We start from the raw sequence: 16,406 nt of genomic DNA, 5'->3' as shown, positions 1-16,406 counted from the left end.
AACAGGCTGGATTCAGGACATCAACCCTACTCCCCGGGGTCCTTGTTTGGAGTCCTCTGGAGGCAAAGTGGAACCCCAGGACAAAACCCCTGCAGGCTTCAGGGCGGCCCCCATTGTCCTCTCAAGGGCCAGCAGTGCCACCCTGAGGTGCCTCCCCCTGGCCGCCCTCTTGTTTGGGCAGGGGGCCCTGTCTTGGCTCCTTGCCACCCTGCAGTCTGGAATCTGATACCGCCTCCTCAGCTACATACTTAGCCCCCTTCCCTGGTCATACCTCCCCTTATCGTCACACAAACTCCCCCTTGGCCCCCAAAGTCCCCATCTGTGCCCCTTCCCATGACCTCAGTCATGACTGGAGGCCTGGGCATGGCACAGAGACCACAGAGCCTGTCCCATGACAAGCTTGACAATCCATCCTTCAAAGCATCCTAGAAGCACTGGTAGGACCACACGTCCTCTAACGAAATCTGAATTCAAGGCTGAGTGAGGGACTGGGTCTCTGAGCAGTCCGGTACCCAGGCTCACTCAAGGAGATGCTGTGTGGGGAGGAGGGTGCTTGAATGCGTAGAGGGAGCCCTGTAAACTCTCCTCAGCTCATGCTGGCCCTGGAGGGGCTCCTGTTTCTCTTTTCTGCTGACAGCTTTGTCCAACCCTCCCTGTGAGGCAGAGGCAGCCACATGTGTGCTTCTTGTGGTGAAGGGAGAGGCTCTGTTTATAAGGGACAAAGTTTAAGGCTCCAAATTAAACAGAATTCAAATCACTTCCCAGTGCCATCTCTTTCCTTTGAGCCTTTGGTCCAGGTGAAGCAGCTACCACTAAGGTGGTCTCTTAAAGGCCTAGGCTGAGGCATCCAGAGGGCATCTGAGGATCCGGTTGCCCCAAACACAGCTTCAAATGCATCGTTCGCTTGCCTCAATTGTGCCTTGACTGCCAGGTGATCTTTAGTTCCTCAATATGTATCACATTCTCAACACTCAGATCACCAGGTGTCAAGAGCCTGCTTGCCCAGGGAGGCTGACCTGGGCTCTGAAAACAGGTCGAGGGCATGCCAGCCTGTGAATTGCCTTAGAGATCTGGTCTCTAAATTTCTTGCCGCTGCTTGAGTTCATGTGTGTGCATGCCAAGTCGCTTCAGTCATGTCCAACTCTGTGCAACCCTATGGACCATAGCCAGCTGCACTCCTCTGTCCGTGGGGTTCTCTGGATAAGAATACTGGAGTGGGTTTCCAAGAAAAGCAGAAAACATGGCTTACCCGAAGCCAGAGTTCACTACTGGGCTTTGCTGTGGTCACTATTCAAGGGAAATGGAGGCTTTTCTTTAAGTAATAATATTAAAACATGGTTAAGGCCCTTTGGCAGTAGTTTGAGGTCCACAAATTACTTTCTACAGCATGAAGAAACACACAGATCAAAACTAATCTAGACTGAAACTTAAACAATCAAAACAGACCTTTTGGGCATCTCCCTGGTGGCCCAGTGGCTAAGACTCTGCACTCCCATTGCAGGCGGCCTGGGTTCAATCTCTCCTCAGGGAAACAGATTTCATCCCACATGATGCAACTGAAGATCCATAGTACCACAACTAAGACCTGGAGCAAACAAATAAATAAACATTAAACAAAAGCAAAACAGACCTTTTTTCTCTGGTCTGCCCAATTCACAAAAAAGTCTGACCTTTCTATTCAAAACTGTGTTACTTCAAGCGCCCCCACCCCCAACCCCTGCAAACAAATTCTTCCACCCTCGATCTTTCAGATAAAAACAAAAAGAAAATAGAAGAACCTCCTGGATGGGTTTCTGATGTCAAACCTCAGTCTGTGCTGCAGCCTTATTCTCAGGTCTGTCCTGATAAGTTCAAATCAGCTGAGTGACCTCCCCAGAGTTCTGCAGTCAGAATCTTCCAGTGCTCCATCTGTCCAGCCCAGAGACTGGTGCACATCCCTCACACTATTGCACTCCTCTGTACCCACTTTAGTTTTCCTTCTTTCATTTTATTTTCCTCTCCATCTCCTGATCTCAGCATTTAGTCATCATGTACATATTCACTGAGCACCACCTGTGAGCTTGACATTAGGTCAGAATAGGAGCTACTGAAATGAACAGGAAATGGACAGCACCACCTTCCCTGCCCCTCTGCCCCACCCTTGTGGAGCTGTGATCAAGCTTCTAGGAGCCCTTGGCTGGCCATTTTTTCCTTGGGTTCAGGGCACACTCCTCTAAGCCTTTCCTAGTACATGGACCATTTCTCCCCATTGATTGCCTCCAGAGAGAAACTATAATTTATATTAACTTATGGATAGTGACGTGCTTCTATATTTAAAGGGGATGCATTTATCTTATGCATATGTATTATACCGGGGTCTTTGTGGCTTAGCTGGTAAAGAATCCACCTGCAATGTGGGAGACCTGGGTTTGATCCCTGGGTTGGGAAGGTCCCCTGGAGAAGGGAAAGGCTACCCACTCCAGTATTCTGGCCTGGAGAATCTCATGGACTGTATAATCTGTGGGGTCGCAAAGAGTGGGACACAACTGAGAGACTTTCACTTTTAGACAGTACAGAGAAGCTTGGCATGCTGCAGTCCATGGGGTCTCAAAGAGTCGGACACGACTGGGCGATGGAACGTTAGACAATACTGCTGGGAATTGTATGACCTCAAGTTTTTTTTTTTTTCCAATTTATATTTTTTGTAACTATTTCCAGAAAGCCTAATGATATACTCCAAATAGATGGGCTCAGTGTTGAGGTAGAAAAGGATGACCCCTACTTCCTCCTTAGAACATCTTGGTACTTGGGTGTCTGTCACACCTCACCCCTCAGTTGGTCTCTAAGTTCAGGTCAGTTCTGAGTGACTCTGAGACTGTAACTTTTTTTCCATCTTACCTCCTCTACTCAAAACTCCATCTTAAATGTGGAGGGTAAATAAATTATTTATTCCCTCATTGCTTTTTCGTGTGTGAAGACAAGAGGTGTATGCGTGCTAAGTTGCTTCAGTCACGTCCGACTCTTTGTGACCCTATGGGCTGTAGCCCACCGGGCTCCTCTGTCTGTGGGATTCTCCAAGCAAGGATACTAGAGTGGGTTGCCATGCCCCCCTCCAGGGGACCCTCCTGACCCAGGGATCAAACCTGCATCTCCTTGTGTCTCCTGCATTGGCAGGAGGGTTCTTTACCACTGGAGCTACCTGGGAAGCCCTAGAAGACAAGAGGGCCCATAATGTTTACAAGGATTCTGGTCTTTCCCATGGAATAATATTTTGATACAATTTCAAATTTATCATCACCAGAATTCCCATAAGCCCTTTAAACGAGCTTTATGCATTTACATTTTGCCCTGTTTCTCTCTCCTTCTCTCTCCTCTCTTGCCATCTCTTCTCTTTTTCTCTGCTCCTTGCCCCTACCCCCACTACCCACTTCTTTGTCCTTCCCCTGGCTTTTTGTCTTCCTCTCCTTCATGAAGTTGATAACTTAGTTTGTTACTCCTGTTTGCTAGAGTTCTCATCACATCTCAATTCCTGCTATACATAGCTGAGATTGAGCAAGAAAGCTTCTCAACTCCATTGCTCCCCCACCCCAGTGGCTGCCAACCTTGATGGCATGTTCGAGTCATCCGGGTGATGGGGGCAGCGTCCAGGCATTAGCATCCATCATTACACTCTCCAGGTGTTCCCAATATGCACCTGAGCTTGAGGACCACTGAACCAGAAGTTCCACTGCCCTTAACTAGTCAACTTCCTGAATGGGCAGGAATCCCACTCTGGCTTCACATGTTGGGGTGACAGCACAAGGGCTGACCAGTCTGAGTGAACACCAGCAATGAGGAGCCCTGGAAGCTCCCTGAATTCCAAGAGCTAGACCTTTAATTGCTAGATTGTGAGGGCGTATGGGGATCTCAGAGAAGGGGTGCATGTGGGGGACTCAGGGAAGTGGCTACTTACTAAACATCACTCAAAAAATAAATAGCACTGAAACATGTATACTATCATATGTGAAACAGATCACCAGCCCAGGTTCGATGCATGAGACAGGGTGCTCAGGGCTGGTGCACTGGGATGACCCTGAGGGATGAGATGAGGAGGGAGGTGGGAGGGGGGTTCAGGATGGGGAACACATGTATACCCATGGCTGATTCATGTCAATGTATGGCAAAAACCACTACAGTGTTGTAAAGTAATTAGCCTCCAATTAAAATAAATAAATTAATTAAAAAAATAAATAGCAAAGAAAGAAGAGCCCTTATAATGCCAAGTAACAAATACAGAAAAAAATGTGAAGTTAGAAAATCACCACTTAATAAATTCATAGTAATAATTGAATCAGATAAGAATCATCAATAGATGGTGATAAAAACTACTAGAAGAGGAACCAGATAGCTACATAGCCTCAAAGTATCTCCACATAATATAGCTATTCATTATGATGAGAAAAAGTTGTAACTTTCCCATGGAGAGGACTGAGAGTCACCACTTCCACCAAGTCAGCCAGTTGGCATCACCAATCATGGACAAACATCACTTACCTCCTGACAGGAATACCAGCAAGGACATAACATCAATCCTATGTTATATCTGTCCAAGAAATATACAACCTCAATATAATCATGAGAAAGTATTAGACAAACCCCCAGTGAGGAATATTCTACAGAGATCTGACTTGTAATCATCAAAATCAAAGAAGAAAAAGAGGGGCTGAGGAACAGTTCCACAGTAGAGAAGACTGAAAAACAAAAAAAATTCTATTAAGCAAATGCAACATGTGTGCCTTGTCATTCTTGTTTAGGTTTTTTTCCTTTCTTTTTCAAAATGTTTTTGGCTGTGCCACAAGACATGCAGGATCTTAGTTTCCCAACCAGGGATTGAACCCATGTCCACGTCAGTGGACACCCACTGGACCGCCAGGGAAGTCCGTGTTTAGTGTTCTTTATAAAGAACATTATTGGGGTGATTGGCAAAATTTGACTAATGTCTCTGCATCATATGGTGGCACTGTATGAATATCAACTTTCTGACTTGTCTGATTATATTGTGATTATGTGAGAATATGTCCTTGTGTTTTAGGAAATTTATATCAAAGCATTTTGTGATGTTGAGACATTGTGTCTACAACTCTCAAATTACACAGGTGCGTGTGTGTCTAAGTATGTGTGTGTGTGAGAGAGAGTAAACATGGTACATAATTTACAATTTGTGGATGATATTTGGGAAAACCGGGTGAAGAGGATAGTGAAGGTCTTTAGCTATTTTTGCAACTTTTCTCCAAGCTTATTTCAAAACAAAAATGTTAATTTTTTAAAAAATAAATAAGCATGAGATCTACACAAAGAGAGTATGAAAATGGAGCAAAAGAAAATTTTAAAGACACATAAAGCGTTAGCTAGAAAAAAATTCAATTTAGAAAAATGCCAGCTTTTCTAAGCAAGAGATTTTGACTACTGTGAGAAAAAGTTTAAATAGATATAAGAAGACTCAAGGGATTATATAATCATCATAATAAAACTTTGTATAGTGTGTTACAGAATGAAAATGCATTTCCAATGTTGACTCAACCTTGTAGATGAGGAAACTGAGACAAGTAAAAGACAGTGGTGTCCACCTGAAGCAGTCGTCCCTGGACCAGTCTGTACAGGTGGTGCTTCTAGAACTAGTCCAATGAAGGCGACCGTGCATTTTAGAAGTAAGCATAGGTGTCATCTTAAGACCATGACGACTAAGGTGTCGTCAAAGCCTAAGGCTCAGAAGCAGCAAGCTAATGCTCTCTTTCACCCCTTGCGTCTCCCAGCTTTCTGAACCTGGTTCCAGGACCACATCTTGTACATGGACTGGAGTTTCAATTCTCAAGTTTCTTCAAATGTCTGAAGTAAGGCCAGATTGTCTTTTTTTTTTTTTTTTTTTTTCTGTTTTTGTTGTTGTTGCTTATGTGATCATGATTTTTTATTTTATTAAAAACTTTATTTTTTATTGGAGTCTAGTTGATTAACAATAGTATGTTAATTTCTGGTATAGTGCAAAGTGATTCAATTATACATATGCGTGTATCTATTCTTTTTAAAATTCTTTTCCCATTCGGGTTATTAAAGAATATTGAGCAGAGTTCCCTTTGCTGTACAGTAGGACTTGTTGGTTGTCTGTTCTAAATATAGCTCTGTATTTGTTGGTTTGGGCTGTTGTTCTTTTTTCAGGAGCACTTACCTTTTCAAAATTCCATACTTATAATTACAATCCATTTATATACACAATGGGATTGAAGTCCAGTAACTAGAGAACTATGGTTGTTTGAACAAATTCCTCTTCAGTGTTTCAAGTCCCAAGGGCTTCAAAAAAAAAAGTGAGGCCTTTGGCCAATGAATCTGCCCCCGTGTGGCAGCCTGGCCATAGGGTCCTGTGTGCCATGGGACACAGAGCTCTTTGTCCAGGATCAGGTTTCGTGGTGCCAACAAGAGAAATGTCTTGGAGCTCCCTCAATAAACATACACGTGAGGGAGCCTGGGAGCAAGTCCCTTGACACAGTTTAGAATGATGAGTTTTGCTTGGTTTTGTTTTCACACTATGTGTGACCAGGACCTGACAGTGAAGCTGGGACACTGTTGTCCTAGAGAAGTGATTCTCAAACTTCTTGGTTTCAGGATCTCTTTACTTTCAAATTTAGTGAAGACCCTGTGCTTTGTTTGGGTGGATTATATCTCCAAACATTTCCTGCATTAAGAAAAATGGAGTCATTTGTAAAATGTTTTGCAAAATATTTATTTCTTCTTCATTAAAAATAACAATATATCAAATACATGTTGACATAAATAATATATTTTTAATGAAAGACCACTATATTTTCCAAAGCAAAAACAGTTAGTGAGAAGAATGACATTGTTGTATAATTTGTAAATCTGTTTAATGTCTGGCTTAATAGAAGACAGCTGGATTCCTGCATCAGTTTCTGTATTCATCTATTGTGACACCACAGAGCACAGTCTCTGGAAAGTGGCACTGTATATCAATGAGAGGATGAGTGAAAATGTCAAAAACAACAGAGTATTTATGTGAGAAGAGGCTTGACCTTGTAGACCCCAGAAAGAGTTCTGGGGTCTCCCCTGGTTCCCCAAACTACATTTTCAAAATACTGTCCTAGGGTTAAGCCTTCAATAGCACCTAAATGGCAATATTTGGTTATGACCATGAGCCTATGCACAGGGGTGATCTTAGAAAATAATAGACCAGGAATAAATGGTGATTGTGGGTATGAAAGTCCAAGAACATGCTGAAAGTCTTAGCACACTGAAGGAGAGTCTAGATAGTAAAACAAGAAGGGAAAAGCTGGTAAGTAGAAGACAAAGCAAACAAAACTATGAACTCTGATCCCAGGGTAGAGATTGTCTCCCCTATGTCATATCTTTACACACTTATCTCTGTCTGGGTGATTTCTGGTCTGTAGAAGAGTTAGCACTTTGTAAGTTAATTCAACCATTAGAAGGAACAGCAACAATCTAGTATTATCTCATAAATAAGTACTAATAGCATCAGTACTTGGAGAAGAAAGAGTACTCATCAGGAATTATATTACCATTGCTGGCAGCCCCCCTACATACAGAAAAAAAGTAGTCACAGGAGAAGGAGTATTAGTGCAAACGGCAAGAGTTTATGAAGGGTAAGTAGTCATTGTAGAAAAAGCATTACTAGTACTATTGTCCCCAGGTGTTGTAGGGGAAGGATAATTTGTAATCAGAGCATCATTACCAAGGCTGGCAGTTGGAGAAGTGGTTACTGTAGGAGGAGAGGTTACTGTAGCAAAAGTAGTGTTCTTATCATAAATACTTTCAGAGAAACTAGTCACAATAGAAAACTATTGCTAGTAGTATCAGCAGCAGTATCTGTAGGAATACAGTGGTAATGGGTGAGTGTTATTAGTGCTAGTAGCAGTAGTATTTGTTGAAGAATGAGTAGTGGTAATAAGAGAGTAGTACCAGTGCTAGTATCAGTAGTACTTGTGGGAAAGAAGTAGCTGTGATAGGAAGAGTAGCACTAGTTCTAGCAGTAGTAGTATTTGCAGGGAAAGGCACAGTAGAATTAGGAACATTAGTGTTAATAACTTCAATAGCACTTGCTGGGAAAGGCATGATTGTGACAGGAAGAAAACTATTAGTGCTAGACAGTACTGTTTGTAGGGGAAGATACAGTAGTATTAGAGACAGCAGTACTAGTTGAAACTTCAGTACTACTTTTTGGGAAAGGCATGGTTGTGACCGGAAGAGTAACATTAGTGCTATCAATAGTAGTATTTATAGTGGAAGATATAGTGGTATTATTAGAGGCGGTAGTACTAGCTGAAACTTGAGTAGCACTTGTGTATGGCGTGTCTGTGATAGGAAGAGTGATATCAGTGCTATCCATAGAAGCATTTATAGGGGAAGATATAGTGGCATTAGGGAAAGTAGTAGTAGTTGAAACTTCAGCAGTACTTGTTGTATAAGGCATGGTTGTGACTGGAAGAGTAACATTAGTGCTATCAGTAGTAGTATTTATAGGGGAAGATATAGTGGCATTAGGGACAGTAGTACTCGTTGAAACTTGAGTAGCACTTGTTGTGGATGGCGTGTCTGTGATAGGAAGAGTAATATCAGTGGTATCAGTAGTAGTATTTATAGGGGAAGATATAGTGGCATTAGGGACAGTAGTACTTGTTGAAACTTGAGAAGCAGTTGTTGTGTATGGTGTGTCCGTGATAGGAAAAGTAATATCAGTGGTACCAGTAGTAGTATTTATAGGGGAAGATATAGTGGCATTAGGGACAGTAGTACTTGTTGAAACTTGAGAAGCAGTTGTTGTGGATGGCGTGTCCGTGATAGGAAGAGTAATATCAGTGGTATCAGTAGTAGTATTTATAGGGGAAGATATAGTGGCATTATGGACAGTAGTACTTGTTGAAACTTGAGAAGCAGTTGTTGTGGATGGCGTGTCCGTGATAGGAAGAGTAATATCAGTGGTATCAGTAGTAGTATTTATAGGGGAAGATATAGTGGCATTAGGGACAGTAGTACTTGTTGAAACTTGAGAAGCAGTTGTTGTGTATGGCGTGTCTGTGATAGGAAAAGTAATATCAGTGGTACCAGTAGTAGTATTTATAGGGGAAGATATAGTGGCATTAGGGACAGTAGTACTTGTTGAAACTTGAGAAGCAGTTGTTGTGTATGGCGTGTCCGTGATAGGAAGAGTAATATCAGTGGTATCAGTAGTAGTATTTATAGGGGAAGATATAGTGGCATTAGGGACAGTAGTACTTGTTGAAACTTGAGAAGCAGTTGTTGTGTATGGCGTGTCCGTGATAGGAAGAGTAATATCAGTGGTATCAGTAGTAGTATTTATAGGGGAAGATATAGTGGCATCAGGGACAGTAGTACTTGTTGAAACTTGAGAAGCACTTGTTGTGTATAGCATGTCTGTGACTGGAAGAGTAACATTAGTGCCATCAGTAGTAGTATTTATAGGGGAAGATATAGTGGCATTAGGGACAGTAGTACTAGTTGAAACTTGAGTAGCACTTGTTGTGTATGGGGTGTCTGTGATAGGAAGAGTAATATCAGTGGTATCAGTAGTAGTATTTATAGGGGAAGATATAGTGGCATTAGGGAAAGTAGTACTAGTTGAAACTTCAGTAGCACTTGTTGGGTAAAGCATGGTTGTGACAGAAAGAGTAAGAATAGTGCTATCGGTCGTAGTATTAATAGGGGAAGATATAGTGGCATTAGGGACAGTAGTACTAGTTGAAACTTGAGTAGCACTTGTTGTGTATGGGGTGTCCGTGATATGAAGAGTAACATTAGTGCTATCCAGAGTAGTATAAATAGGAGAAGATATAGTGGCATTAAGGAAAGTAGTAGTAGTTGAAACTTCAGCAGTACTTGTTGTATAAGCCATGGTTGTGACTGGAAGAGTAACATTAGTGCTATCAGCAGTAGTATTTATAGGGGAAGATACAGTGGCATTAGGGACAGTAGTACTAGTTGAAACTTCAGCAGTAGTTGTTATGTAAGACATGGTTGTGACTGGAAGAGTAACATTAGTGTTATCAGTAGTAGTATTTATAGGGGAAGATATAGTGGCATTAGGGACAGTAGTACTGGTTGAAACTTCAGCAGTAGTTGTTATGTAAGGCGTGGTTGTGACTGGAAGAGTAACATTAGTGCTATGAGTAGTAGTATTTATAGGGGAAGATATAGTGGCATTAGGGACAGTAGTACTAGTTGAAACTTGAGTAGCACTTGTTGTGGATGGCGTGTCTGTGATAGTAAGAGTAATATCAGTGGTATCAGTAGTAGTATTTATAGGGGAAGATACAGTGGCATTAGGGACAGTAGTACTAGTTAAAACTTGAGTAGCACTTGTTGTGTATGGCGTGTCTGTGATAGGAAGAGTACTATCAGTGCTATCCAGAGTCGTATGTATAGGTGAAGATATAGTGGTATTAGGGACAGTAACACTAGTTGAAACTTCAGTAGCACTTGTCGGGTAATGCATGGTTGTGATGGGAAGAATAACACTAGTGCTATCAGTAGCAGTATTTGTAGGGAAAGATGTACTGGTATTGGGAACGGTAGTACCAGTTGAAACCTCAGTGGCACTTGTTGGAAAAGAAGTGGTTGTCATAGGAAGAGCAGCACTACTGCTATCAGTAGTACTAGTGCTACTTGGAGTAGAAGAACTAGTGGTAACAGAAGTAGCAGCAGTAGTAGAAGTTGTAGGAGGATGTAAAGAACTCATTGGGAAGGTACTCGTCATAGTTGTAGTAGAAACTATAGGACCACTGTGAATCCAAGTAATCTCAGTTAACTTTTCCAGGCTGATAATCTTGTCAGTCAGTTGAATATTTAGTGTCTGCCAGAAAAGAAGAGATGAAGTTGGTATTTTAGAATTTGTTAAATATCACATTCAAGTTAAACCTCACATTACAGTATAACAACTGTGCAATGCAACTTATTAAGACCAATCTAACACACAGCACAGTCTCTTTGGGAAACATATGGAGAGGATTCCATCAGATCATTGAGCATTGATCCCTGGACTCTCCTGAAAGGATCACTAATGTGCACTGTACAATATGAGTCAACATTTATATATGTATATATATAATGTATATAACCTTTCAAGTATATGTAAATATAACAATAGTGCTAATAACTTTACAGAAAAATAAAATTACTGTATGATATGATAACATTCTTTTAAGACATACCTGATTGTAAGGGTCACTCTTGAAATTCATCACCATGAATTGTTGATTGTCATAGGAGACAGTCACTTGTGTTATATCAGTAGAGTTTATGCCCCAGATTCTAATATATCCAACTTTCAGTGAATTAGTGTCACTCAAATAATTATTATGTATCATTTGGATTTGCAGTACACTCTGCAAAGAATGTATAAAGAGGAAAAGATACATAATACATCTGGTAATAGACTAAATTCTATATTACAATGTTAACAAAAATGCTGGTTTTATTCTTAAATACTTCATGAAGACATACTTCCTGAGTACTTAAGACAATAAATTTGAGGTGCTCAAAACAGGTTTGTGTGTCAACATTATGAAAGTTTTTTTACCTACATTATTACTAATTCTTACAATGATTTTGAAAAGAAAGAATCCCTATGTCTGTTTCTCAGATGAGAAAACTGAGGCTCCAGGAGAGAAAATGAGAAGGTCAAGGTCATATAGCTTAAAGGCATTTATATGGTTGGAATCATGATGAACTTATGTGCATAGCACTGTATGACTTAGCACAGTAAGAATAAACGATTATGGCAACTTGTCCCTAGGCTAAGGATCAGTCATTCAATTCACTCACTCACTCGTGTCCAACTCTTTGCGACCCCATAGACTGTAGCATGCCAGGCTTCCCTGTCCATCACCAACTCTCAGAGCTTGTTAAAATTCATGTCCTTTGAGTCAGTGATGCCATCCAACCATCTCATCCTCTATTGTCCCCTTCTCCTCCTGCCTTCAATCCTTCCTAGCATCAGGGTCTTTTCCAGTGAGTTGGCTCTTGGCATCAGGTGGCCAAAGTATTGGAGCTTCAGTTTGAGATCAGTCCTTCCAATGACTATTCAGGACTGATTTCCTTTAGGATGGACTGGTTTGATCTCCTTGTTGTCCAAGGGACTCCCAAGAGTCTTTTCCAACACCACAATTCAAAAGCATCAATTCTTTGGTGCTCAGCTTTCTTTATAGTCCAATTCTCACATCCATACATGACTACTGGAAAAACCATAGCTCTGACTAGATGGACCTTTGTTGGCAAAGTAATGTCCCTGCTTTTTATATGTTGTCTAGGTTTGTTCTAGCTTTTCTTCCAAGGAGCAAGCATCTTTTAATTTCGTGGCTGCAGTCATCATCTGCAGTGATTTTGGAGCCCAAAAATATAAAGTCTGTCACTGTTTCCATTGTTTCCCCATCCATTTGCCATGAAGTGATGGGACTGGATGGCATGATCTTAGTTTTCTGAATGTTGAGTTTTAAGCCAGCTGTTTCCCTCTCCTCTTTCATTTTCATCAAGAGGCTCTTTAGTTCTTATTCTCTTTCTGCCCTAAGGGTGGTGTCATCTGCATATCTGAGGTTATTGATATTTCCCTCAGCAATCTTGATTCTAGTTTGAGCTTCATCCAGCCCAGCATTTAGCATGATGCACTCTGCACATAAGTTAAATAAGCAGGGTGACAATATACAGCCTTGACATACTCCTTTCGCAATTTGGAACCAGTCTGTTGTTCCATGCCTGGTTCTAACTGTTGCTTCTTTACCTGCATACAGATTTCTCAAGAGGCAGGTCAGGTGGTCTGGTATTCCCAAGTCTTAAAGAATTTTCCCATAGTTTGTTATGATCCACACAGTCAAAGGCTTTAGCATAGACTAAGGATAGTTTGCAACAAATCTAAATTATGAACTATTTTAAGTATCAACACAAGGGTTACAATAATGTGAGTGAAGTCATGAGATGTTGGAAGATTAAAGCCTAAATGAAAATCATCATGCATATTTGTTATGGGTGTTAAAAGAAAAAAAGAATCACCATGGGAATAGGGTTGTCAAGAAAGGACTTGGGAAAGACGTGGAATGTGAGAAGTCCTGGGAGGATGGATAGAGCTGATGAAGACAAAATGAACAGGAAAGGGAATGGGGTGGAGGGAGGCAGAGATACTCCTGACAAAGGCAGAGAACAAAGGCACTGAGTTCACAGCCTCCTGTAGCTGGCACTAAGCAGAGAAATTACTGGTTAAGTACATAAGATGATGACTTGACGCAATCAGTTAAGGAGACAGCTGCAGTAGAGTGAAACGATAAACTCCTAGACTCTGATAGCAACAGTAGAAAGAAAATGATGTTCAGTTGGCATTATGGAGAATTAACCAGACTTTTGTGACTGATTGAGCAACAAGAATCAAGAGAAAATTAAGAAAAAGGAATATAACATGAAGTAAATGGATGTTTTGGAGCTAACTCTTATGATTTGGGAGAGCCTATTTTTAAGTTGTCTGGGATTTTGCAAGCCAGTTGATAGCTTGAAATTGACTAACGTGATGGGAGATTTCACACACAGAAATTAACAAATGCTGCAAACAGCCACCAACCCCCATAACCTCATACCAGCCAGAACACCACTGATAAAAATTACTCCCAGGGGAAGCTCTCTTTCATGTCAAAGCATTGATCCTTAGGAAAAACTGCATCAAACATCGCATAGAAATAAGAATCCATTTATCACTACCTTGGAATAACAGAAGAATGGAATTTTAGCATTAGAAGATATTAATATTTATGAGAAACCTAATATGTTATAATCAAGAAACAGGAGAACTATCTTCCCTAGCTTGAATAACTATTTAGCAGTAGGAAGAGAAATAAAATCCAGGACCTCTAGATGAACAGCTTCATTAAAAAGCAATATTTTCAGAGGAAAATGATATAATCTTCAATTCTTTTCTTAAACTAAGAACAGAGAAGTTACATGCTTAATTAGTATACAAAGTCTTGTATTTTGTTTCAGAAGGGCAAACGCAGGATGTCAACACCATGACCCAATAACAATGTCTATGAAGATAATTTGATACATGTGTTTAAAAAAATACATGCTGCTGCTGCTGCTAAGTCACTTCAGTCATGTCTGACTCTGTGCGACCCCATGGACGGCAGCCCACCAGGCTCCCCCGTCCCTGGGATTCTCCAGGCAAGAACACTGGAGTGGGTTGCCATTTCCTTCTCCAGTGCATGAAAGTGAAAAGTGAAAGTGAAGTCGCTCAGTCGTGTCTGACTCTAGTGACCCCATGGACTGCAGCCCACCAGGCTCCCCTGTCCATGGGATTTTCCAGGCAAAAGTACTGGAGTGGGGTGCCATCGCCTTCATAGTGTGATGCCATAACAGTAAGAAAACAGTTTAGCTAAAAGGAGCTAAGAGTTAGGTAATGAACTAAATAAGTATTTATTGTTGCATACCACTAAGGTTTTGAGTTTTTTGTTTTGTTTTGTTTTGGAATAGAAAGTCCATGCTGTCTTATAGACTATAATGCAAACCACATATGTAATTTAACAAGAGAAAAAGGAAAAAATGCTTTGATGATGTTTTCTTTAACCCAATATATCCAAAATAGTGGGCTTCCCTGGTGGCTCAGATGGTAAAGAATATGCCTGTAATGAGGGAGACCCAGGTATGATCCCTGGGTCAGGAAGATTCCCTGGAGGAGGGAATGGTTACGCATTCCAGTATTATTGCCTGGGAAATCCCATGGACAGAGGAGCCTGGCAAGCTACAGTCCATGGTGTCACAAAGATTCGGACATGACTGAGTGACTAACACACATTTAAAGTATTATTATTTAACATACATTTAACATAAAATATTAATGTGATATTTTATAATCTTTTTAAATATTTAAAATTAAGGTAGCCATATTTCAAATGCTTGATTGCCACATGAGGCTAGTGACTATCATTGCATACTAGAGTGCAGCTCTAAGATAATCTCTCAATCCTGGGACCACGCTTTAAGAGAAATCTAGACTAATTGTAGTCCAAAGAGAATAAGCTAATATGGAAACCAGTGTAGGCACAAAACAGAGGAAGTATGAAGTTAGCCTGGAGATATATAATTCCAAGAAGACAGAAGGAATATGTGACAGATATCTTCAAACACTTGAAGCACTGTTATGTAGAAAAAACACAATAGATTTATGTTGTACTATTTCTTAATTAAGTCCACAAGTAAAAATTAGAGAGAAGCAGATTATAGGTTTGATAGAGAATGATCCTCCTACTCTAATTAAGACTATATGGATTTTCCATGGAATCATTTAACATGCCTAGTAGATTGATTGTATTATGACCTCCAGTGATTTGTCCCTCCCTGTCTATACTCTTTTCCATGCAATTATGCAATGACCTCCCTCTCTGGATGGGGCATTGTATCCAACCTCTGTGGGGGTTAGCCATATGACTTTGCCTATTGACAACTTAATAGAAATGGAGATTTCAGAAAGCCCTCACTCACATAGGCTTTTCCACCTCTATTTTTGCCCTCTTGCATAATCATGGAAATGTCATGCCCAGACCTGCCTGTAAAACCATCTTAGATCATCCAAGAGCAGCTGACCTCCAACATGTGACCGCCCCCTCCAGATATGTGATCACTGGATCAATTGACATTCCCATGACTGATTGTAGATGAATGTGAGCCAGCCAAGATCAGCCAAGCCCAGCTTAGATCACCTAAGCACTGCAAAGTTATAAGCTAAATAAGCATTAGTTACTACATGCTGCTGAAGTTATGAGGTTGTTTTTTATGCACCATTTTTGTGCAACAGATAGCCATCTAGGATTTATCCTTCAAATTTTTATCAGCCAGAAAGTGTCTCACTTCCTATAAATATGTCATATATTCAAGGACTCATTTTTTCCCCATTAAAAAAATGAATAACAATTTTTTAATAGAGTGATGGTATACTGGGCAATTGTCAAAATAAGAACTGTTTCTCCCTTATTTTAATGTCAGTAGATCTGATTTATAAATGTAAAGGCAGGAAGATGTGGGATATGTTACGGTTCACTGATTACATTTACTCTGTAGCTAACTGGGAAAGGATTTATAAAATTCAATAAAACTGTCTTACCTGAGCTGCTGTAAAGTTTACCAAGAAATAGTTTCCATTTTCAAAGGTATCTGCAAGCAAGAAGAAAAGAATAAGCAACTGCTCATTGTTTCAACAATAACAGATAATCTTTCATGCAGTCAGAAAATATTTCATTGGGATCACAAGTACTGATCCATAAATCATGACCTCTGTAGAGCAGCACTAAAGATAGTAGTTGAGGGAATATTTTGCCCCAGGTTAGTGTGGGGATGTACTTGTGGAAGAGGGTATTTTTGAGGTGAGCATCAGG

The 16,406-nt window shown here is 40.7% G+C and overlaps 1 protein-coding gene across 1 annotated transcript in view; it reads right to left on the bottom strand.

Annotated features, from left to right (window-relative positions):
* Positions 1-6,708: 6,708 nt before the first annotated feature.
* LOC100296901 (probable maltase-glucoamylase 2) overlaps positions 6,709-16,406 on the bottom strand; it is a 95,177-nt gene continuing 85,479 nt past the window's right edge. The window contains exons 46-48 of the mRNA XM_010804619.4: positions 16,136-16,185; positions 11,211-11,384; positions 6,709-10,852 (exon numbers count right to left, since the gene is read on the bottom strand). Of these exons, the coding sequence (XP_010802921.2) occupies positions 8,126-10,852; positions 11,211-11,384; positions 16,136-16,185 (2,951 nt within the window). The 3' untranslated portion in view covers positions 6,709-8,125. The remainder of the gene's footprint in view (positions 10,853-11,210; positions 11,385-16,135; positions 16,186-16,406) is intronic.

This window comes from Bos taurus, chromosome 4, assembly GCF_002263795.3.
Source record: "Bos taurus isolate L1 Dominette 01449 registration number 42190680 breed Hereford chromosome 4, ARS-UCD2.0, whole genome shotgun sequence".
Taxonomy (NCBI): domain Eukaryota; kingdom Metazoa; phylum Chordata; class Mammalia; order Artiodactyla; family Bovidae; genus Bos; species Bos taurus.
The sequence above is the reverse complement of the archived record's forward strand: the minus strand, read 5'-3'. Positions and strand labels throughout refer to the sequence as shown.